At 47.5% G+C, this 25,154-nt stretch overlaps 1 protein-coding gene across 17 annotated transcripts in view; it reads left to right on the plus strand.

Moving 5' to 3' along the window:
* Positions 1-25,154, plus strand: part of ARVCF (ARVCF delta catenin family member) — a 309,481-nt gene that overhangs the window by 173,208 nt on the left and 111,119 nt on the right. For 14 of the 17 annotated variants that reach the window (XM_060269758.1, XM_035098127.2, XM_035098131.2 and 11 more), the window contains exon 4: positions 13,698-14,200. In XM_060269758.1, coding sequence (XP_060125741.1) covers positions 13,698-14,200 — 503 coding nt within the window. The remainder of the gene's footprint in view (positions 1-13,697; positions 14,201-25,154) is intronic. The other 3 variants (XM_035098130.2, XM_035098125.2, XM_035098128.2) reach the window with 1 other exon arrangement.

The raw sequence follows: 25,154 nt of genomic DNA on the forward strand, positions 1-25,154 counted from the left end.
CTCGTCACCCTGTGCAGGGGAACTGCCCACACTGCCCTAAATCTGGCAATGAACCCAGAGCAGGAGAGCAGTTCTGGCTTGCTGGCATCTGCTGAATGGCTGGCTATCCTGGAGGGATAGTATTTATGCAGGCCTCCCAGTGCACTGTACAGCTGCCAGCAGTAGAGGCACTGTGTTTCTGGGAAGCTGATGATGGCCTCTTTGAGAACAGGTTGTTGGATTTGGTCTCATCAAGTGAAGCTCCCCTCAGGTCCCCGGCTGATACTGCATCCTTGTAAGAAATGGATGACAACTTTTCAGAATTACATGACAATTAAACAACTTGAGTCTCCTAGCACCTATACAATTGCATCTTTTAAGAATCGTAGGCATCTCTTTCTGGCACATTATTATTTGGCAACTTGCTCACGAGGATTCCCCTCCCCACTTTGCATTTCTTCTGGTGTTTTCCCCCCATATTTGAATATGACTGAGGAACTTTTGACAAGCAATTTAATTTGACTGCAGCTTGTAGAAGCATAAAGAGGCACGTGCCAGGCCTCCTCTGTAAGGCGGCGTTTTTTTCTTGGCTTAAAAAAGAAAAAGAAAAAATATATTCAAAGCCATTTTGGCAGAAATAAATTAGCCTTCGCCTTTCATTTCCAATTGCCTTTGACAATAAATAATGCCTTCTGCTTAATGATGAAACCCCACAGTAATTGGCCTTTGATTGTGGGCTGGCCTTTGTTTTGTTTCTGTTTTGCTCCTGAGCTTTTCTTCCTTAAAAACAGATTTGGCATTCAGTTAAAGGCAGTAGGTTTGATGACACTTGAAACCAATGGAAGAAATATGACTGTCGATACACTTCAGGTGTCTTACTCCTCTTCTGCCAGTGGCAGCTGTGCTCCTTTTCAGGATATTCCATTCGCCTCTAAACTCCAGAATGCTTCTCTGAGCTTTTGAACTGGTGTGATCTAGTACTTAGAGCAACCTGCCCTCGGCTTAGTTCCTTGCATGGAAAGAGAGGAAGATGGGAAATACAACAGCCTTTGGGAAAGGTTATTCCCTTATGCATTTATTGAAATATTTGTAGACTGCAATTTCATAGAGATACAGCAAGGCAGCTGGCAACATGCAAAATCCCAATAAGATAAATAAAAACATCAATAAATAAAGAAATTCACATGGCAATCTCCTTTCTGAGTAACAGAGCTCTTGTGTGGCGATACGCCGATCCCTTCCGGAATAAATAAAGACACAGGACACATTGCATAAGGTTAATGGGTGTAAAAGGCCACAACTGTATTGATTACGGGTGTAGAGAGGTATTGGCTTAGGCATTGGATCTAACCGTCTATATCCGACTCCAGCCCGCTCTGCTGGCAGTCTGTGAAGGGTTAAGCACCGTTGGGTGAGCCCCGCGATGCAGATCAACTAGGAACTCACCCCGGGGTCACCACTAGGGGCGTGCCTTAGGCCCTCACCTACCACGGCTTCGGACATGGTCACACCCCGGACTCCTTAAGGGGAGTACCTTTCAGCATTTTGGGGGAGGTGATGGCAGCAACCTCCCCCCCCCCACTTGTAACCTTTCAGAGATAATCCAATGCCTACCGCCAAAAACCAAAGTTGTGACGAGTTGCTACGAGGTAGGCGAAAACCACCAGGTCAGAGCCAATTTGCCAAGTGGGAAAATTCCTACCAGGCCCCTCAACAGCGACCAACCAAGGTCCATAGCAATGTCAAAAGGAGAGCCTTGCCTAAAGGGAGGGTGGGCGGGAAAACGAAGCAGCTGGGGGGTCCAGGAAAGAGAGGCAGACTCCCGGCCGCGCTCGCTTAAATCAGCGAGCCACACCCCCTTGGGACGTCCGGATTGGACGTGCCAAGGGAACGCCCGTCCAGGAGCTAGCCAATGGGTTGGGGGGGGGATGGCAGCCATCCCCCCAGCACGTGAGGGCCTCGTGGAGCCCACAACCCCCCTCCTTCTATGGCGGAAGGGGCTTTAGGGGACAGCTAAAAGAAAGCAGGGATGATTCCTTCCAAACTTCTACCCGTCACACTAAATACTCGGCCCCTAGTAAAGACCAGCCAAACCTTAGGGGCACGGGTTTGGCTGAGAAGCCACAACTGGCCCCCAAACCACCTAGCAAGCTTAATGGCTGAGTGGACACTTGGACCCTTAGTCTCATTAACTAAATGCTACCCCACACTGGCTCTCAGCTTCTAAATTTCTCAGAGTAAAGTGACTCATTTGTTGTCCCTACATGAGATGGATGGCTTAGGGCTCCCAATGAGAAACGGGAGCCTGCTTTTGCAGCTTTTGCGACTGATCACAAAGAGCCTTCTCACCGATAGCTCAGTCAAAAATTCAGTGCAGGGTCCCTTTATGATAGTTACAGCCGTCCCCCTTGTAAGATGATAAAACCTCCTAAGATCATTGTACACTAATCTTAAAAACATACAAAAATTATTAGGAATACATTGCGACAATCAATGCAGATCTACTCCTTTCTGTGCATCTAACAAGGGCAAATGGTGTGGAGCACTCCTTCTTTCAGAGGGTCAAACTGTCCTTTCCTTGGAATTCTGTTGTATGTAACAGAATTTGCACCCCGTTCTCTTGAAACTGAAGCACCCAGTGTTTTCATTGTTTCCCACTACGCTTTTCCCAATAAGCATTCTGTGAGATGTCTTCTTCTACTGCTTTGGCGATCACTCGTAGCCGAGTAAGATTGTCTTTTATTAACATGGTTTTAACAGTGAGTCCGTAAGTGACTGTGGAGGCCAATTCTGGATCCTCGTGTCCTTCCACAGTGGGGACATAGGCGGGAGTTGATCATGTTGAGAGTTTGCCAAGCGTGCCTTCCTCTTAGCACGTTTCTCCCTTTCGTCCTGAATTTGAGCATCTTCAAAGCCCAGGACACCTTCGGTGAAGGCTGTTCTCTAATTGGGGTGCTTGTAGGCCATAATATAACCACTCATTGGCTGCTTATGGACACGCCTCCCTTAGCAGGGACGGATTTCGGTCTTTCAGATTTTTGCGGTGCCCTGGGCAAGGCCAACATTCAGCATCCCCTGCCTCTTGCCTTCCATTCTGTCAAAGCTGGGGCAGCCCCCTTGGCCTGGTACCCAGTACAGGGGAACCAGTTGCATTCCCTAAATCCGCCCCTCTCAATGCCTCCACCTTGTGCATGGGCGATTCTGTTTTGACTACGAAACTAATGGCACCGGCATCCAAACACTGGAAATTTAGGGGATGGCTATACCAAACCCGAGAATCATCTTTCAATTCAACCTGCAACTTGGGACCCAACCGGAATGATGCATTGCACTTTTCCATTGATTTTTGAAAGTACCCTTTAGAAAGGCTTCAGGTCTTGAGACTCCACTCGCTTGGCCACATTTCTGCAGCTCAGCCCCCCCCCCCCTGCCAACTTTTTCTCCACTTAGTGACATGTTGTGCTGATTTATTGTTGCTCCCCCCTAACCCCCACCTCCACCCCAGTCTTCCATCCTGGTGTAAACAACTATCCCTCAGAGATCGGACATGAAAAGAGAGCTTGGCGGCTTCCTTCCCACTTAGAAATGAGTGCAGGAATCGATTTTCAATAAGTCTTGAAAGGTTAATAATTCTGGCGATAAATGAAACTCGGCCAATGGACAAACAATGCAGCTGGCAGGTGTTATTGTAGCATTCAGAAACCAACCAAGCTGCTGAGTGTTCCTCTGCAGGAACTGGACTTTTAGCCACACTTGCATGACACGGTTATTTCCTGCCTTGATAACCACGATTGCCTGGGTAGCCTCTGCCTCTGTACGGCTGCCATGCCGACTTCTATATGAAGTTCCGAATGCAAGTGTTGTCATACAGAACAGATATAATGGGCTGTATCCAGTGTTTCCCGTCTTCTGCTAGGGTCTTCAAGCTCCCAAATTCTAGTTCAGCACTCTAGCCACTATCACACCCTGGTTAACATCATGCCCTCCAACATTTCTCCAACGAAAATGGGTATGTCCTATATTACAATCGTACCTTGGCTCTCGAACGCCTTGGGAGACGAACGTTCCAGCTCCCGAACAATTGAAAATCAGAAGTGAGTGTTCCGGTTTTCAAACATTTTGTTGGAAGCTGAACATCCATTGTGTCTTCCACTATTGTTTCTGGTGCGCCTGCGCAATCGGGAACCAATCAGAAGCCCCGCCTTGGTTTCCGAACTTTTTGGAAGTTGAACGGACTTCCAGAACAGATTCCTTTTGACTTCTGAGATACGTCTGTATTACTACATTCATTCATTCATTTATATTTTATATGTATACCCTGCCCATCTGACCGGGTTGACCCAGCCACTCTGGATGGCTTCCAAAATATATAAAAACATAATAAACATTAAGCATTAAAAAGCTTCCCTATATAGGGCTGCCTTCGGATGTCTTCTAAAAGGTTGTATAGTTACTTATCTCCTTGGCTCAGGGGTTGCATAACTCCACACCCTCCAACATTTCTCTGACAAAAATAAGGACGTCATAAGGAAAAGCGGATCACTTCCCTTGTCGTGGTGAAGGGGCTTGAATAACTCCAAAAACCTATGAGGTATGCCGTGCAGGGCCACCCAAGATGGACAGGTCATAGCTGAGAGTTTAGACTAAATGTGATCCACCTAGAGAAGGAACTGGCAAACCACTCCAGTATTTTGCCATGGACATAAAAAAGGAGAAGCTTTGAGAAGAAAGTGAAAGTTTCCAAGGCATGCTCTGGTTCATGGGGTCACGGAGAGTCAAACATGACTAAGATGTCTAAACAAGAAAGGAAAAGCGGTACACTCCGGGATCAAATCAGAAACGGGACGGCTTCTGTGAATTCAGGACTGTCCTTGGAAAATAGGGACACTTGGAGGTCTGTGGCATGTTCATGTTGACTTATAAGAGCTGCAGCAACAAGTGTAGAAACCGGAGCTCAAAAAAGAGGAGTGGGGGAGGCTGATTCCCTGTTGGCTCCTTGTAGCAATCTGCCTAGCGCTGTTTTTTCTTCCTGGACCAGCGCTACAGCGTTCTCCGCGTACCTGCCGGCGATTCCAGCAGATGGGTTAAACCTGTAATCCCTTTGCTAATTGTCAGTTGCCTGGTTCCTTGCATATCTGATTGGACAGGTAGCTGGCTATTTGCTCTGCTTTCTCTCTCCCTCTCTCCTCTCACTGCTGACCCAATTTCAGAACACTCACATTTGAATATAGATTGGAAAGCGGGGTGTCGGCGAAACGGAACGGCTTCCTCCGAGAGCGCCTTCAAATGCACAAGAAGCAGATTTTCCGTCTGTCTGCACAGCAATGTGCGTCCATACGTCTTGTGCTAATTTTTGTCAAGCAGTAACAGCAGATGATGATAATAGCCCTGTCCAGCCAGACGAAAGGCCTGCCTAGTCTGGTATCCTGTTTTTCCAGGGCATGGCATGGAGAAAGTGAATAGGGGGAAAGTCTTTCTCCCTCTCTCATAGCTCTAGAACTTGTGGGAATCCAATGGTGCCGAACGTTGGAAGTTGCAATACAGGCAAAAGGAAGCACTTATTCAAGCAGAGCCTAGTTAAACTATGGAACTCACTGCCGCAGGAGGTAGGGATGGCCATCTATTGGGGTGGCTTCAAAGGACGACTGGGCAAATTTGAGGGGGATAAAGCTATCCATTCTTAAGGAAATCAGCCCTGAGTGCTCACTGGAAGGACAGAGCCTGAAGCTGAGGCTCCAACTACTTTGGCCACCTCATGAGAAGAGAAGATTCCCTGGAAAAGACCCTGATGTTGGGAAAGATTGAGGGCATAAGGAGAAGGGAATGACAGAGGACGAGATGGTTGGACAGTGTTCTTGAAACCATGAACATGAGTCTGACCAAACTGCAGGAGGCAGTGGAAGACAGGAGTGCCTGGCGTGCTCTGGTCCATGGGGTCACGAAGAGTCGGACACAACTAAACAACTAAACAACAACAAAGCTATTGAACACCTTCCAAGACAACAACGCACACTCACATTACAAAGAACTCATAAGCTACTTGCTCCCAGCAGCTAGGAGCGTCATAACTTGACACTGGAGGGAGCTGTCAGGAGTGAACATGGACCACTGGTACCAAACTGTATGGGAAACAGTCCTACCAGAAAAGCTAACAAAAAAATTGAAGCTAGCACAGGGACAAACAAAAGAGGATGCCTCCCCCCCCCATAATTTCATATTTTTATTTATCCTTTTCAAGTTTATACATTTCACTAATTTTATACATTTCACTAATTTTACAATCATTTTGACATTTCAGAATTTGACTTCCTTCCCCCTCTTTCTGCTGTTCCTTAAATTTATTTTCAATATCTTCTGCATATCCAAATTAACCTAATTTACTCATTTATTCATCTTCTTTAAATATATACTTGGTTATTACAATAACCCTGCAAATGTTTTTATCTGTTTACAATTTATCTGTAAATATTAAGTAAAGCTTTTCCATTCTTTTACAAAAAAAAGTTTGTTATCTTGATTTCTTACTCTTCTGGTAAGCTTCACCAATTCTACCTATTTCATAAGTTTTTGTATCCATTCTTCCTTTGCTGGGACTTCTGCTTCTTTCCATTTTGGGGCAAGTAACACTCTTGGCACTGTAGTGGCGTGCAGGAATAAATTTCTATACTAAAATTTCTAAACTGCCTAAAATAGGACACCTTCAGCTTGGTGTGACTCTTCTCCTGTTACATATACAGCCCAGCAAGACAACTACATAACACACACCCCAACATCATACAAATCATCATGGCTAATTCGACCCAACAACCCTTTAACTGCCCCTCACACACAAACAAAACTCACTGCAGTCAACTGAACAGACAGACAAACAAACTAGGAACCTATCCCTGTGATGCTGACACAAAACACTAAGCAACAAAATGAAAGATCACTATCCCCCCCTTCTTTCTCCCCCCTTCTCCCCGATTTACACCGCTGAACCTCGCAATGTCTATGACAGCAATGTCTCTCACTGAATGTAACTGGCCTGTAGAAAGGACTCTATGAATTGAAAACAGAGCCATTGTATGTACCCGTTACTAAGTTTGTCATTGGTATGAGCTTTCATGTGCATGCACACTTCTTCAGATACACGGTATGCGTTATCCTCGATTCCCTCCCCCCAATAAAAACAAATTTAAAAAAGAGAGCTCTCAATGGCTACTAGCCACAATGGCTGTGTTCTACCTCCACTGAGTACCAATTGCTCTGGAATCACAAGCAGGGAGATGGTTGTTGCATTCAGGTTCTGCTTTCAGGCTCTCCGTGAGGCCATTGTGAGAACAGGATGCTGCACTAGATGGGCCATTGGCCTGACCCGGTAGGATTCTTCTTACATTCATAGTCTAAAATGTGGCAGCGAGGGTTCTGATGGGAGCATTAGGTTGTGGCCACATTGCCCTCCTTTTGAAACATCTGCACTGGTTGCCATTTTTTCCTGGGCCCAATTCAACGTTCTTTTAAAGTCCCAAATGGTCCGGGACCCAGAGCACCTTCTCCAATATTGACTCACCTGTCTCCTTAGCTCAGCAAGTGTGTCCCTCCTTAATGTTCCCTGCGCAGGGTGAGATATGAGGTGGAGGCGGCCGAAGAAGAGCCTTTTCAGTGGTGGCTCCATGTACTGTATATGGAACTCCCTCCCCACTCAGATGCCTCTTGCCACTTCAATTTGTTCTCTTACATGAGAGGTTATGAGGCACACCTCTTCGGCTAAGCTTACAAGGGTGTTGTTGTTGTTGTTGTTGTTGTTGTTGTTGTTGTTGTGTGTGTGTGTGTGGATACGGTGCTTAGGATGAATGCCCCCCCCCCCCCGGGTGTACTGTTGCGTTGATGACGATGCTGTTTATGTTGTTGCTGTTTTCATCCGGTATGTATTTTTTATTAAGTCTGCCCTCATTTTATTTCTGTACATGCCACCTGCTGCGACCAGAAGGTGAAGGGCGATGTGGAAATATTTGTGCAACACACACACATATGTATATATGTATATGTATGTGTATATATATATATATATATATATATATATATATATATATAAACTAAACACCTTTGAACAAGTGAAACATTGGAAAAGGGAGGTTGGGGGATTGAGCGCAGAGGTTAATCTCTTATATCTAAACAGTATATGGAAAATTGGATGCATTCACCGTTCCCTCGGCTTTGGTGTGTGCTGCTGTTAGAGAAATGCCAAATCCTTCCTTCCTTCCTTCCTTCCTTTCCCTTTGGTGAGGCTACTTTCAGGGCTGGGGAACCTCAGGTTTCTGGGCCAAACATGGCCCTCCAGGCATGAGTGCCTGGCCCTCAGCACTCTAACCAGCCACATCCTCTGGTGGCGCTGCTTTGCACTCTCCTTGAGTGCCTTTGCCTAGTTCGAATGTGTCCTGGAGCTCTGGAAATGCTTCTTGCTTGCCTGGATGGCATGGGGACAGGGGGGCATTATGAGCACGTAGAAACTAGCCTAGTGAACCGAGGTTCCGATTACCTATGCCAGGCCCTCCAAGTGTCCCTATTTTCCAGAGACAGCTCCAGATTTACAGAAGCTGTCCCAGTTTCTGATACGATCCTGGAATGCCCCGCTCTTCCTTAGGACGTCCCTATTTTCATCAGAGAAATGTTAAAATGTATGGAGTTATGTACCTCCTGAGCCAAGGAGGCACATAACTAAACAACCTTTAGAAGACATCTGAAGGCAGCCCTGTATAGGGAAGTTTTTTTTAAAAAATGCTTAATGTTTTATTATGTTTTTCTATATGTTGGAAGCTACCCAGAGTGGCTGGGACAACCCAGTCAGATGGGCAGGGTATCAATAATAAAATTATTATAATTATGGAATAGGACATCCCTATTTTCATCCGAGAAATGTTGGAGGGTTTGCTATGTTGGTCCACCCACTTTGGCCTGTGGCCCCCCCATCACTGCCATGCGGCCCCCAGAAGGTTGTGCAGAAGAGAATGTGGCCCCTGGGCTCATGTGGCCCCCCATCCCTGGACCAGGGGGGGATCCCATCACCTTTCCCCCTAGACTTACTGTCTTTGCGCTTCCCTCTCCATGTTTTCTCCTGTTTCCTTCTCCATCAGTCAGTGGTGCCTCTCCCTCCCTCCCTCCTGCCTTCTGTCAAACTCACTCTGTGCTTTTATAGGGATGTCTTTCCTGTGGCCATATTTCTTAAATCTTTTCTTCTAGCTTTGCCAGGAATCCTTCATCCTCTCCCTCACTCCTACCTTCCCAAGAATGCCCATTTGTTCAGCCTTGTGGCCCATCCATCTCACGCTGAATATTCCTCATCTTCCACCCACTGAGCTAAAAATAAACAAGCCATCCCTCTTTTTGTTTCTCTTGAGTGAATAGCTGCTGTTTGGGCTTCTCCCCACCCTGCCCTACTCCTGTGGTGGTATTTTCATTTGTTTCTTTTTTGATTCCCATTCTCTCTCTCCTCCTGCGCCCTCCATTTCCATCATTAATCTACCTTTCCTTCTAACAACAGCAAAGGCACTGAATCATCTTCATTTGTTTGCTTCTGGAATTGCCCAGCTGAGCCAACAAATTCAAGATATTTGTTATGTGCCCACTTCGTAACTTTGATTGCATGAGCAATTCCTCAGGATGCTCCAGAGAGACATTAAACTGTCTTCAGTTTGGAGCTCCAAGTGCCTTAACATTAAAGGTAAAGGGACCCCTGACCATTAGGTCCAGTCACAGACGACTCTGGGGTTGTGGCGCTCATCTCGCTTTACTGGCCGAGGGAGCCGCCATACAGCTTCCAGGTCATGTGGCCAGCATGACTAACCCACTTCTGGCGAACCAGAGCAGCACATGGAAATGCCGTTTACCTTCCCGCCGGAGTGGTACTTATTTATCTACTTGCACTTTGACATGCTTTCGAAATGCTAGGTTGGCAGGAGCAGGGACCGAGCAACGGGAGCTCACCCCATCGTGGGGATTCGAACCGCCGATCTTCTGATCGGCAATCCCTAGGCTGTGTGGTTTAGACCACAGCGCCACCCGTGTCCCCATCACTACTTAGATCAAACCAAAAGGAAAGCAAGAAAGCTCCACCACAGGAAGCAGCGGTTGAGGGTTGTTGCCTGCTTATACCGTCCATCTGTTACCTTGGATAAATGCACATTAGAAGCATCCAGCCCCTTTCCATGCGGACCACTCTCATTCTATTTGTGCTTCTGGAAAGCGGAAGCTGTTCGAAGCAGAGAACATCCTTATTGGTTGCTCCTTGTGTGCTGTAGCTTCCTGGGAAAGGTTTCCAAAGTGTTAATCTCGTTGTGAAGGCTAGTGGCTGCAAGAGCTAATGGGATGGCGGCAGGGTCTGTAATCCTGTTTGTTTTGCAATAATGGGCTCATTGACGGAGGCTTTGGTTGGAAGGGACAAAGTCCGAACAAAGAAGGCCTTAGACACAGTTTAATAGTGGTGGAGTGAGTTATAGGAACTCCAAGCCAGTGTTCCTCTGACTCCAAAGACTATGATTTCACTTGTCAATATGCTGTTTCTATTTTGACGATGACAACCAACTTGCGAGCTTATCGGATTCCTCCAGGCTGTGTCTGGATAGGCAAAAGAAGGTATCGGTAGGTATAAAAACGGGTTAGAGAGAATGTGTGTGTGTATTGTTTTTGTTTGTTTGTTTTCCAAAGAAAAGGCACTTCTACAAGTGCCACATAATGTTCCTTCTGCAAGAAAGTAATCCTTTAGTATAACAGCACCTATACTTTGGAACTCCCTGCCCATTGATATTAGGCAGGCAACTCTAGTTTTTAGCACCCAGCTAAAAAAAATGTTTTTGGTTCTGGCAACCCTACCTAGGCATGTCATTTTAGCTAGGGGTTTCTCCCCCCCCCCCCGTTCAAGTTACTGATTGTAATTTAACTTATTTTTATGTCACTTGTTTTTAACATTTTGGGTTTCTTATTTGCACCTTTGATTAATATTTTGGACTGGCTATTGCAAACTGCTTAGAGGTCTTTTGTTCTAGGGAGCAGCATATACATTTTGTTGAAGAAATGAAGTGGAATGGGAATGCCCACAGAGCCCCAGAATCATTCTCTTAACACCAAGGATTCTGAAGGATGTGAACAAATAGACAGTGCCTCTGAGCATGTGAAGAGTGCCTTAACCTCAGCCTTGCATAACCGTAAATGGCGCTGAACCTTGAATGTGACTTCTCAGCAGACTTTGATTTTGGTGCCTCCGCTGCTGAACTTGGGGAGGAGAATGAGCTGATGCTTCTCCCAAGTAGCAGTGGCAGCTGTGAAGGAGCATCCCGTTGCCTCCCCATGGCCACCACTGTCAGCCTCCTCCCTTGTAGCAGCAGCTTGTAGCAGCTGCTGGAGTGCGGCCGAGGCCGAGGCCTCAGATAGGGTGTCCTGGAGAGCCACCTTTGAAAAAGAAAACTGGGGGGCCTAAAGGTCTCCATCCCAGTTTGGGGGTCATCGGGACAGAAGCTCTGGCTGTGCCTGGTTCCTTCTGCCTGGAGCTGAGAGCAATAGCATTGGGAGCGAGTGCGAAACACCTGTTCGTGCCATGCGCAAAGAGGGAGAAGGGAAACCCCTGCACCTGTGAGTGGCGTTTAGGCACTCATTATCCCTGCTTCTTACAAGGAAAAATATTGATGTGAATGTAACATTATTATCGTCCTTTATGCTGCGGAATGGAAATCGCTCTCCTGCATAAAAGCAGACATAATGGCTGTTGAGGCAGTGTAAATTGCAGCCCTAAAAACTAATGAATTATACATATTCCAATAAGTGCGTCAATAAAAGGGTCTCTTGGTTTTTTCCCTCCCCTTTTTTTGGCTTTCCCATGCTTACCCAAATTCTTCAGGCTTTTTCTGTTTATTGATTTCTCCAGCAGCTGAATAGAATCATACGGTGGAAGTGTTTGATAACACAATTGTGGCATCGAAAAAGGCTAATTTGGAGGATTAGTCACCCTGAGAGTCTAACCTCTTAATTTGGTTCAATCCCTGATTGGATTATATGACCCAGGGCATATAATTGGGGGTTAGGCCCTCCAAACGTTCTTGCACTACAAGTCCCATCATTCCTCACCATTCATCATGTTTGGTGGGGCCGATGTGACTTGTAGTTCAATAACACCCAGAAGTCCCGCTGGATCAGGCCAATGGCCCATCTAGTCCAGCATCCTGTTCTCACAGTGGCCAACCAGGAGCCAAACACAAGAGCCCTCTCCCCTCCCATGGTTTCCACCAATTCCGCAAGTCTCCACTGTCAATAATTTAAAAATAACAAGAGAAATTAACATAAACAACTAACCCTTCCATGGCTGGCCTTGCTGCTCATTGCTTACAGGCTTCAGGCTTCCTCTCCTGTAAAATATGACTATTAATGGGTCGTGTAAGGGTGACTCCCTACAGGGAGCCAGCCCCCATCATCCTGACGTCCACCTCGTCAAGTACAGAGAGCACCAGTAGTTCTGAAGCAGCCAGAGGGGGAGGGGGAGACTTGGAGGAGGAGAGAAATCAAAGGGAGGAACAATGGGAAAGCTCGGGGGGGGGGGCGGAGAGATGCAGGCAGGGGCTCAGGGATGTTGCAGAGCCAGAGCACCGACCGCTCAGGGAGGAAGCTGAAAGGGCATCACTCCTTCTGGCACAAGAAGTAAGGAGAGCGCCGCAACGCAGGTCAAGGGGGCGGCGTTTTGGGGTGCCCCGACTACTTTGCTGGTGTAGGAACAGATGTACGCCATTGCCGGATTCTGATTCGGGATGAGAGGTCATGTTTTAAGCTGTCTCCACACTGTAAATAAATAGCACAATAAACGTCTTTGAAGACGAACTGGACTCAGGCGGAGTTACTCTAGAGTAGCCACGACGACCCTCTGACAGGTTGTTTTTTAAAAAGTCTTTGTCTAACTCTGCTGGCCAGTTTTAGAATGTTGTGCTCAAATCTCTGATCTGTAGTAACTCAGATGTAACAACAACAACAATTCAACAATAATAATTTTTTTATTTACACCCCACCCATCTGGCTGGGTTTCCCCAGCCATGCTGGGCGGCATCCAACAGAATATTAAAAACATAATAAAACATCAAACATTTAAAACTTCCCTAAATAGGCCTGCCTTCAGGTGTCTTCTAAAAGTCAAATATTGTTTATGTTTGACATCTGATGGGAGGGCGCCCCTACTGAGAAGACCCTCTGCCTGGTTCCCTGTAGCCTCACTTCTCGCAGGGAGGGAACCCCCAAAGGCCCTCGGAGCTGGACCTCAGTGTCCGGGCTGAATGATAGGGGTGGAGACGCTCCTTCGGGTATATTGGGCCGAGGCCATTTAGGGCTTTAAAGGTCAGCACCAACACTTTGAATTGTGCTCGGAAATGTACTTGGGAGCCAACGTAGGTCTTTCAGGACCAGTGTTACGTGGCCTTGACAGCCACTCCCAGTCACCAATCTAGCTGCTGCATTCTGGATTAATTGTAGTTTCCAGGACACCTTCAAAGGTAGCCCCACGTAGAGCGCATTGCAGTAGTCCATGTGGGAGATAACCAGAGTATGCACCACTCTGCGGTTAGGTAGGGTCTCTCTAATAATGGGGTGGGATGGGGGTTCTGGCTAAGCATTCCTGGATGACGCTCCCAACATAGCACGTTTAAAGGCACGGTTCTTGTTTTAAAATCAGAACGCCTCCCAATATCTCCCCCTCTTTCTCTTAGCAGGGGTTACGATGACCCGATTGAGACCGAGATCGTCGACGAGAGGATCCCCTACCTGCATGGCAGCTATGCGGCACCCTTGGCGCAGCCCGAACGGGGGAGCATGGCCAGCATCGACCGCCTGGGCAAGCGCTCTCCTTCCATTGACAGCATCCGCAAGGACCCCCGCTGGCGGGACCCTGACCTCCCAGAAGTCATTGCGATGCTCAGCCACCCCATCGATCCAGTCAAGTCCAACGCGGCAGCGTATCTCCAGCACTTGTGCTACGAGAACGACAAAATCAAGAAGGACGTGAGGCACCTCAAGGGCATTCCCATTTTGGTGGGCCTGTTGGACCACCCCAAGCCCGAAGTGCACCGCAAGGCTTGTGGGGCGCTCAGAAACATATCCTATGGGAAGGATAATGAGAACAAGGTGGCGATAAAGAACTGCGATGGGATCCCGGCTTTGATCAGGTTGCTGCGGAAGACGAATGACATGGAAGTTCGGGAGCTCATTACAGGTCAGCACCTCTGTTTGTACCTATGGGGATATATTTATTTTTATGGAAACCTTTTGCTTACTTCTGCACCAGTATGCAGAGTTTGCCGCGGAAGTAGGGACCGTGGTCTGCCAACCACTTGATCTGAATTTATTCATTGATTTATTAATCATTTAGGTAAGGTAAAAAGGTAAAGGATCGCTGGGCTGTTAAGTCCAGTCAAAGGCGACTCTGGGGTTGCGGCGCTCATCTCGCTTTCAGGCCGAGGGAGCCGGCGTTTTTCCACAGACAGCTTTCCGGGTCAGGTGCCCAGCATGACTAAACAGCTTCTGGTGCAACGGAACACCGTAACGGAAACCAGAGCGCATGGAAACGCCATTTACCTTCCCGCCTCAGTGGTACCTACTTATCTACTTCCACTGGTGTGCTTTCGAACTGCTAGGTGGGCAGGAGGTTAATCATTTGCTTGTTGTTGTTTTCGGCATCTGTGTCTCAGGGAACAACAGAGGAGTGCGCCTTTTGGGGGTGAGGTCAAGCTGTTGGACAGTTGCAGCGCCTGGGGTGGCTGTTGAGACCGATGTGGGAGAGACATGTCATTTATTGATGTATATCTCACCCTTACACCCAAAGGAGCCTAAACACACACACACACACACACACACACAGAGAGAGAGAGAGAGAGAGAGAGAGAGAGAGAGAGAGAGAGAGAGAGAGAGAGAGAGAGAGAGAGAGAGAGATATCTTAGAACTATCAGCAATGAAAACGCTTCCAGCACAGTTTTGGGCCGGGGCAAGGATCTCTACTTAAAAAGCATGTTTACTGGTTTGCTTGCTATTACATTTCTATCTCACCTTTCCTCCAAGGAGCTCAAGGTGGTGCTCAGCTCTTGCTTGAAGGTTTCCCATAGGCATCAGGTTGGTCCCTTTGAGAGCAGGGATGCTGGGCTGGAAGGGTCGTTGGCCTGATCCAGCTGCCTCTTTTTATATTTTATTTCATCAAATTTATATACCACTTCATGGTACAAAACAGACAAACCGTCAAAGCAGTTTACAAACTGTGTCTTAGGTTTATTATTATTATTTTATTTATACCCCGTCCATCTGACGGGTTTCCCCTGCCACTCTAGGCGGCTTCCAACAATTACCAAAATACATTAAAATATCACAGATTAAAAACTTCCCTACCAAGGCAGGCAGCCAGACCCTCTTCTATGCCTCTTCCCTGCCTGCTCCCACATCAGTCACCCAACATTTGATGGTCACTGGACATGCCCAGTCTTCTTTGGGCTGCTTTTGGATTTCTGCCCCCCCCTTGCCGGTTCCATCCCCCGCCCCAAGTTATTTTTGTTTCCCCAAGTGTGCTGGTGCCCCTCTCTTGGTGATATTTTGACTACATCAGGACCAGCACTCAAAGGACTGGGTTTGCTTTTAGTATATATAAGATGTTCTTTTAACTTGTAATGGGTTGATTGCTTCAGGTCCTGGATTATTTTGCGGACTTTTCTTTGAAAAGGTTCTTCCTTTTTTAAAAAAGAGTGAAATCCATTTATTTTTCAGTAGTAATTTGTCAGAGAAGCTAATTTCCCAGAAATATGCATATTTCCTTCCCCTGCCCCCTTTTTTTTAAGATTCAGAAATGGAAAGGCTGGCCCATAATTTGACCTGCATGGATAATATTTTAATGTTAAATAGTTATCAGGCTTCTCTGCGGTGACAGAAGTGAGTCTGAGTTTGCCCTTTCCCCTGCTGAAAGGGGTGGTGGCAGCGGCTTTGAATCTTGATTAATGAATTCATTTCGTGCTTTGAACATGTGCTGTCGGGATTGGGGCCAAACTAATGGAGACACTAGGCATGCTGTCCGGAAAGGCATTCATGGCTTTTTAAAAAATAAATAAACAGCAGATCTGGAGAAGGGTGCCACATTTTGCACTAAGCGCATAAGACCAGATCAGCTGGATCAGGCCCATGGCCCATCAAGTCCATGTTGGCTATTTTTCTGACTTGTGCAGCGTGATACAGCTGTTTCACCCTTGAAGCAGACTCCATACACAAGACTTTGAAGATATCTCTTTACTTGCAGGATGATAACTATTAACCAGCAGTTTCATCCTAAGTGCAGCGCAATTCATTTCACTCTCTTGAGCCCAAGAGGAGGGTCTTCTTGCTTCTAAAACTTATTTGAAGCAGTCCCTAAATTATACCTTTGTCTGTCCTCACCAACCCTTCCAGGTAGTGCAGGTGTTATGTACTGAGCTGAATCATAGAACAATAGGATCCAGAATCAGCAGTCTGATTGGTCCGCAGGAGCCACCCAATGCAACTCCAGGTGGAAGTGAATCCGCAACCTGATTGGCCTGCAGGAGCAGCCAATCAGGCGGCTGGCAGAAGTGAATCCGCAACCTGATTGGCCTGCAGGAGCAGCCAATCAGGCTGCTGGCAGAAGTCAATCCACAAACTGATTGGCCCACAGGTGTAGCCCTGAAGTAGCCAAGCACGCAAAGCCCATTGTGTAAATAATGTATATAAGCAGATGGTTTTGGGAAAAGGCCATTCTTCTTCTCTTCTTCTCCTTGATGACTACGAGCTGAATAAAGAGCATGAAATTCACTCTCGACTCCGAGTATATTTCAGCAGGCATCCCCAAACTGCGGCCCTCCAGATGTTTTGGCCTACAACTCCCATGATCCCTAGCTAACAGGACCAGTGGTCAGGGAAGATGGGAATTGTAGTCCAAAACATCTGGAGAGCCGAAGTTTGGGGGTGCCTGGGGTAGTGTGTTCTCGGAGTCTCCAGCTCAACAAAACAATGGCAAAACAACCAGCCAAACGCCAACCTCCACCCCTCCTTATCTAACACACACACACATACACACACACACACACACACACACACACACACACTTAAAGGGAGTTAACCCATTAACAGAGCAACAGTTCAGCGTTCCTGTGACCTTAATTGGAGCCACAAGATTTTGCAGCTGTTGCATTACATCATGTAGATTTTCTTTTCCCCCAATGCACTTCATGCTTTGTAAAATGCATTTTCTAACAAATACAGCACGGATACTAACAGTCCAGCATCCTGTTCTCACTAGGGTTGCCAGACTCAATAGAGGACAGGACTTCTGTGCCTTTAATTGCCCTGCTCTCTTCTGAGTCTGGAAACCTTAAAGAGAAACCAGCAGACCCTTTGCTTGGAAATTAAACAAAGGGTCTGCTGGTTTCTCTTTAAGGTTTCCAGACTCAAAAGAGAGCAGGGCAATTAAAGGCACAGAAGTCCTGTCCTCTATTGAGTTTGGCAACCCTAGTTCTCACCATAGCTGCCAAGTTTTCCCTTTTTTTAAGGGAAATTCCCTTATGCTGAATAGGCTTCCTCGCGAGAAAAGGGAATCCTGCAAGCAGGAGCTGAGCACAAGAGCTCTTTCCCCTCCTGTGGCTTCCAGCAGCTTGAAAGCATTACTGCCTCTGACCGTGGAGGCAGAAGATTGCCATTGTGGCTGGTAGCCATTGATAGCCCCCATCCTCCATGAATTTGTCCAATCCTCTTTTAAAGCAATCCAAGTTGATGACTATCACTGCCTTGTGCCAGTGAGTTCTGCAGTATAACTGCATAAAGAACTTGCCCTGAATCTGGCAGCATTCAGCTTCATTGCTTTCTGCCCCCCCCCCAAAATCTAGAGTAGCTGTATGAGCTGCCTTGGCCTCAGCAATCTCACAGTATTTATTTAGGCACATCTTAAAACTGAGCTGCAACCGGCAGCAATCCTTTTTCTTATTATTATTATTTTACTGTGCTTTCTCCCCTGCTCTCCCCGTCCCCCCAAACTGTGACTTGGATGTGATCTCTTGGGACTGGGGGGGCGGGGGGAACGTTATTTCAGCAGACCATTCTCTCATCCTCAGTGTGGAGAAGAATGAGGGCAGGTCTGATAAGGGAAGTAATATGTTGTGATTCGGCAAAGCCGCAAAAGGTCTTATTTTATCGTGAGCGATAAGGCTCGGCGCAGAACGAATGTTCCCCATCAGAGATACAGGATGTGTGGCTTCTATTATGTGGCTCGGACAGGCGAGCAGAAGTTAGGGGGCTTTTAACGAGCTTTTCCGTCATTGGGTACTTACCGCAATGTAATTTGTGTGGATTATTTGAAAATGCTGCAGTACTGCGGCCACGGGGTCTGGTATTCTCTGCCAGACAAATCCCTAATCCTGTAGACCAGAAACCCCATTTCTGCAAAGAATTGATTCTAGCTCGCCTTACCTGCAGAGCAGGGTTTACATAGCTTTTTTATTAAAAAAAAACAAACAAACTGGGCTTTGTGTCTTTAGTTTCCAAAGAGGCTACTGCATTGGGAGCAGATCTCTTGCCTGACCTCTTGCAGCTTAGGATGTGTGAGCTTCCATTGGTGATGGTGGGGAAGGTTCCGTATTTTATATCTCACCCCACCCCACTCCCCAGGAATGGCTGCATAACCAACTTGCTGTCAGAGTTAGGCAACATTCACCATTCATTTAAAGCAGGGGTGGCCAACTCCCAAGAGACTGCGATCTACTAACAGAGTTAAAAACTGGCAGTGATCTCCCCACTTTTGGGGGGGTTCAGGTTAAAGTTGGACTTTTTTTAGGAAGGAAAGCCCTGTTTTGGGGGGTTCAAGTCAATGTTGTTGAACTTTTCTAGGGAGGAGGAAGGACCGTTTTTGGGGGTGCAGGGCAAAAATGTGGAGCTTTTATTAGGGGAGACAAAAGCTGTTGAGCTTCTTTGTGGGGAGCCAGGGATCTATCAGTGATCTACCACAGATGTCCAGTGATCTACCGGTAGATCACGATCTACCTGTTGGACGTGCCTGATTTAAAGCACTATGATTCCACTCAGGGCCGGCTTGCCCATGAGGTGGACTGAGGAGGCTGCCTTGGGCTGTGAAATCTCACGAGGGTGGTACCCCTGGACGTGCTTCACCCACCCCTACTGCCGCCGGAGAAGCGAGGAGAAGCGGTGGCTTCTGGTGAGGTCTCACGAGAATTCACAGAACTCTCATGAGACCTCACAAAGATTGTGAGATCTCACCACTGCCATCGCTTCTCCTCACTTCTCCCGCCACTGACACCAGAGAAGCAAGGAGGAGAGGCTCTGGCTTCTGGCGATATCTTGTGGACCTCTTGCAAGAACTTGCCAGAACCTGGAAGCCACAGCTGCATGATCCCCATTCATACCCTCCAACATTTCACCAATGTCCCATTCCATGATAATTTTACTATTTATATCCCACATATCTTATTGGGTTGCCCCAGCAGTCTGGGCAGCTTCCAACCTATATAAAAACATAATAAAACATTAAACTACACACACAGAGAGAGGGGGGGGGTATCTAGGGCAGGCATCCCCAGACTTCGGCCCTCCAGATGTTTTGGACTACAATTCCCATCATCCCTGACCACTGGTCCTGTTAGCTAGGGATCATGGGAGTTGTAGGCCAAAACATCTGGAGGGCCGCAGTTTAGGGATGCCTGATCTAGGGTTAAGAACTTAATTCGTTCTGGAGGTCTGTTCTTAACCTGAAACTGTTCTTAACCTGAGGTAGCCTACCACTTTAGCTAAAGGGGGCTCCCGCTGCCGCCACCATGCGATTTCTGTTCTCCCCCTGAAGCCAAGTTCTTAACCTGAGGTATTGTTTCTGGGTTAGCGGAGTCTGTAACCTGAAGCGTCTGTAACCCGAGGTACCACTGTAAAACAAAAACAAAAACCCTTCCCTACATAGGATTGCCTTCAGATGGCTTGGGGCTTGGATCAGAAACCGGGACGGCTTCTCTAAATCACCCTGGAAAATAGGGACACTTGGAGGGTCTGCCAGTCATGCAGGACCTTGGTGGAGGGCTGGCGCTGGAGTGGCAGCAGCTTCCTGTTTTGCCTCAGGTGGCAAAAGAGGATAGGCCACCCCAGATACCACCTTAACAGTCCTGACAGTCCTTTTTTAAGCTTGCTGAGAATTGTTAGTAGGCCCCTATTCTCCTCCCAGACCTACAAGTCTCAGAGTTCCTTGTGAAGAGGAATTGACTGTTAAACCTCTCTGAGAACTGTAGCTGTAGGAAGAGGAGGAGGAGGAGGAGGAGGAGGAGGAGGAGGAGGAGGAGGAGGAGTTTGGATTTGATATCCCGCTTTATCACTACCCGAAGGATTCTCAAAGCGGCTAACAATCTCCTTTTCCCTTCCTCCCCGACAACAAACACTCTGTGAGATGAGTGAGGCTGAGAGACTTCAGAGAAGTGTGACTAGCCCAAGGTCACCCAGCAGCTGCATGTGGAGGAGTGGAGACACGAACCCGGTTCCCCAGATTAGGAGTCTACCGCTCATAATCACTACACCACACTAGAGAACAAGTGTTCTCCTAACAACTCTCAGCACCCTTAACAAACTATGTCTCCCCCCCCCCCAAAAAAATTGGCAAGCGTTCTCGTGTATCCACTTCGACATAATACATTTAAAACACTATAATACCACTTTAAGCAGCCATGGTTTCCCCAAAAGAATCATCAGAGGTGTCAAATTATCCTCCAGGGAGGGGGAAGTACTCCAGGTTAGATTTCAAAAAATAAGTGGTTGTCATGGTTCTGAGCCCCCCCCCCCCCCGCCCATTTTTTAAAATTTATTAAAAAAGCTCCAAACCTTGAAAATGAATTCTGCGAACAAGCCCCTGGCCACGGGGGCCTGCAAATTTAATTGTTTGCACATAGAGAACTTAATACGGTGTCTCAACCATGCGGAGTAACCGTAATCTTCTTTGAAAAGGAATAAACCTTATTACAGAAGCCAGTGTTTCATGTTTACAATAGCTGATTTGAAAATGTGTTGAGCTGGAAATCTTCTGCCAATTGGGATGACAAGTTTGCGAAGAAATCAAAAGAAGATGTCCCGATTGGTGCGCGAAAAAGGATAAAGGAAAGGGGGGAGGGGAGGGGAAAAGCCCTTTGGCACATCTCTGCAAAAACTAATATGTATCATCAAGATAATGTTTAAGCAGGATAGGAAAATGCCTCCTTTGCAAGGCACAGACAAGAGAACATTCCACCAGAAGAGCCCTCTTTTCTGTAGAGGGCAAATGTCAGTGGATAAAATTATTTCAGCATGAATTTTAGTGTGCGTTGCAGGTTTTTTTGTTTTTGCAACCCTCCTCCACCACCACCACCACCCCAGTGACAAGGGGATGGAGCAACCCCCTCTATGAGGACAGTTTGCAACATTTGGGACTTACTACTTTAGTGCAGGATTCCCCAAACTTAGGCCTCCAGCTGCTTTGGGACTACAATTCCCACCATCCCTGACCACTGGTCCTGCTAGCTAGGGATGATGGGAGTTGTAGTCCAAAAGCCGCAGGAGACCCAAGTTTGGGAAACCCTGGTTTAGAGAAAAGGAGAAGAAGAGTTGACGCGGTAGAACTATTTAAAATTATGCATGGCACGGAGAGTGAAAAGTTTGTCTCCCTCTCTCATAACACTAGTCTAGAACCCATGGACTAGATGGGCCACTGGCCTGATCCAGCAGGCTCATCTGACGTCCCTAACTGGTGAGATAGTATTTTTGTGAAGCATCCTAGAATTGCAAGCTTGGGTTTCATTCTGCACGCTGGCGGGTGGCTGTTGCTCACCGGGCGGGAGAGGCTGAGATGGTGCAGAGGTCGTCGCGGTGTAAGTGCCCTGGCTAGATCAGCTCTGCAAGTGCGTTTGCCCTGACCTGCCCCTCCCCACCGCTTCACCCTTCTGCCATGTGGCAAGTAACAGTGACCCGTCTGCCAGGGTGCTACCATAGCAGCTCCATCTTCACTGCTTATGCACGGTGAGCTGCTTATGCACACTGGTCCCCCACCCTCTCTCTAACATACAATGGGAATTATTATACAGTCGTACCTCGGGTTGTGAACACCTCGGGTTACAAACAACTCGGGTTACGAACTGCGCAAACCCAGAAGTATTTTCGCCGCGCACATTTGCGCATGCGCAAAGCGTGAAAATAGCAAAAATAGCACTTTGCGCATGCACAAAATGGCGGTTTCGGGTTACGAACTTTTTGGGTTACAAACTGCGACCCGGAACGGATAGCGTTCGTAACCCGAGGTACCACTGTATTCCACATAGAGCAGTCTCAGGCTTTCTGTGGTCTCGGGCAAAGATATTTCCTAGCTTGTTGCCCGAGATCCTTGTAAAACTGAAGGTGCCAGGGATTGAACCTGAGACCTTCTACTAGCAAAGCGTAATACTAATATTACTACTACTACTACTACTACTACTAATAATAATAATAATTTTTTATACCCCGCCCATCTGGCTGGGTATCCCCAGCCACTCTGGGTGGCTTCAAACAAAAGATTTAAAATACATTAAAACATCGGTCATTCAAAACTTCCCTAAACAGGGCTGCCTTCAGATGCCTTCTAAACGTCAGATAGTTGTTTTATTTCCTTGACATCTGATGGGAGGGCGCCACTACCGAGAAGGCCCTCTGCCTGGTTCCCTGTAGCTTGGCTTCTCGCAGTGAGGGAACCGCCAGAAGGCCCTTGGGCACTGGACCTCAGTGTCTGGGCTGAACAATGGGGGTGTAGACGCTCCTTCAGGTATACAGGGCCGAGGCCGTTTAGGGCTTTAAAAGTCAGCACCAACACTTTGAAGTGTGCTCGGAAATGTACTGGGAGCCAATGTAGGTCTTTAAAGACTGGTGTTAGGTGGTCTCGGCGGCCGCTCCCAGTCACCAGTCTAGCTGCCACATTCTGGATTAGTTGTTGTTTCCGGGTCACCTTCAAAGGTACCCCCACGTAGAGCGTATTGCTATCCACTGCAAAACTGTTTCTATCACTCCCTTCATCAGCAAACAGGTTGTAATAGGATGGGAGCCAGAAACGAGCCACTGAGCATCAAGAGAGGAGGAATCAACATGCTCAGGAAGACCTCAAGGACTGCAGATGTGTAACATTTTAAAAAAAACCTTCAAGGGGCAATCTGGTCCCCCACAAAAAGCAGCCCAGTGAGGACAGAGGGCGCTCAGCAGCCGCAGAATGTTGAACGTTGGCTGGGTTTGTGTGCTGGTCCCAGGGGTTACCCAAGAGGGGAAGTCCAAGTCCGGTCCATAGTTCGTAGGTTCAGGGCAGAGACAGTCTGAAGAGACTGAGGCTGGGAGCAGGGCAGGGTGTCAGGTGAGGTCAGGAACAGGTACAAAGTCCGGGAAGCAAGGCAGGTCAGGATCGCAAGCAGGGAAGCGAGGCAGGTCAAAGGCAGGAACACTGGCAGGATCTAACGACCAACAATGTTCTCCCATGACCTGGGGCGGGGTTTGGCCGCCTTTTATCTTGAACGGGGTAACGGACGGCCCCGATCCCCTGGCAACTCACCCGCTCGCCTTGCCTGGAGGCGAGCACTCCTCCTGCGAGTACTCAGGTCCCTCCTTCTATCAGTCCTGAGTCTCTGCAGCTCAGGAGACGCCGGTGGGTTACTGGATCCAGGAGCTGGCAGTGGGCCAGATGCTGGTGACAACCCGGCTGATGGCAACGAGGTATCTCCTGCATCTGGCACCAAGGCAGGCTCAGGCCCCAGACTCGGCTCAGCTGATGCTTGTTGCAGGGGAGGCTGAGCAGACTGAGGCTCCTCAGGATCAGGCCCCAACCTCAGTTCAGCTGACGTCCCAGGCAAAGGGTCCGGGGCAGGCTGCGATTCCTCCAGCTCCGAGTCTGAGCCCGAGTCCCAGGCCATCACAGTTTGAGCCCCATGTTGGGCATTACAGGGGGTTGAACTGGAACAGGCATCCCCAAACTTCGGCCCTCCAGATGTTTTGGACTGCAATTCCCATCATCCCTGACCACAGTTAGCTAGGGATCATGGGAATTGTAGGCCAAAACATCTGGAGGGCCGAAGTTTGGGGATGCCTGAACTAGAAGGTCCCTTCCAACTCTACGATTCTATGGTCCCATAACAAGAAAACAGGCTGGGCTAGTGCAGGGGTGGGGGACCTCTGGTCCGCAGGCCAAATTTGGACCAACGCAGATCCCAATTTGGCCCATGACATGGTTTCAACCAAATGACACCTGACCCACACCGTATGTGATGTCAGCTGAGGGGCAGATAAAGATGTGTCTGGATCAGCCACATGACCGAGTTCGCTGGGGAGAGATCTCAGTTGCGCAGCTGATCCCTTTCGAAAGCAGGCTGGAAGTCACTGCTTATCAGCTGGTGAGAGATAACTTCAAGCCTGCTGATCAGCGTGCTTCGAAGCAGCATATGCAAGGCCCTGTGCAAGTCCTGTGTGGTGCTTTGAAGTCCTGATGGAATTACCTAAAGAAGAGGGAAGATACGGATCTGGCCAGATCAGTCTCCCTACCCCTGGAAACCCAACAAGAAGGATGCCCTGCAACATTTTATTGCAGACCCGCTTGTTCCTGGTGCTTGAGGGCCTTTGACAAGATTTCTCATGCTCAAACTCACAACTCCCTTGCCGGACAGATTGCAGATCTTCTAGTTTTAAAGGAACGGGCCTTACATTGTTTGGCCGCTATATAAATAGATGCTTCCTAGCAAAACTAGAACATTCTGTGAAATTACCCAAAATATCGGCTCGTTGACTGGGATCGCTGCGCTTAGGGAAAAACAAAACAAAACCCTTCAGCTCGTAATGGATTCTGGATTAATTACTCATTTTCTTGTTCTCAATGGCTAGCCGTCAGGAGCTAATTTATTCTTTTTTATTTCTATTATATTAATTTGTTTAAATGCTAAAGCGACTTGCTTTTTTAAAAAATATCCATATTACTATAATTACTGCTGTGCCTTGTGTGGACATAAGCTGTAATGTAGTGAGTGAAGTGAATCAAGGAAATAAATACAGTGATTAACGTTCCTGCTGGCAGTAAGTAGGGTAGCAAAAGACTCTTGGCAGCAGGTTAAAGAAACACATAGGAAAGTGCAGGTTACAACTGATTATCTGAGTCAGGAAGTTTAGATTAT

Source organism: Zootoca vivipara, chromosome 17, assembly GCF_963506605.1.
Source record: "Zootoca vivipara chromosome 17, rZooViv1.1, whole genome shotgun sequence".
Lineage (NCBI taxonomy): Eukaryota > Metazoa > Chordata > Lepidosauria > Squamata > Lacertidae > Zootoca > Zootoca vivipara.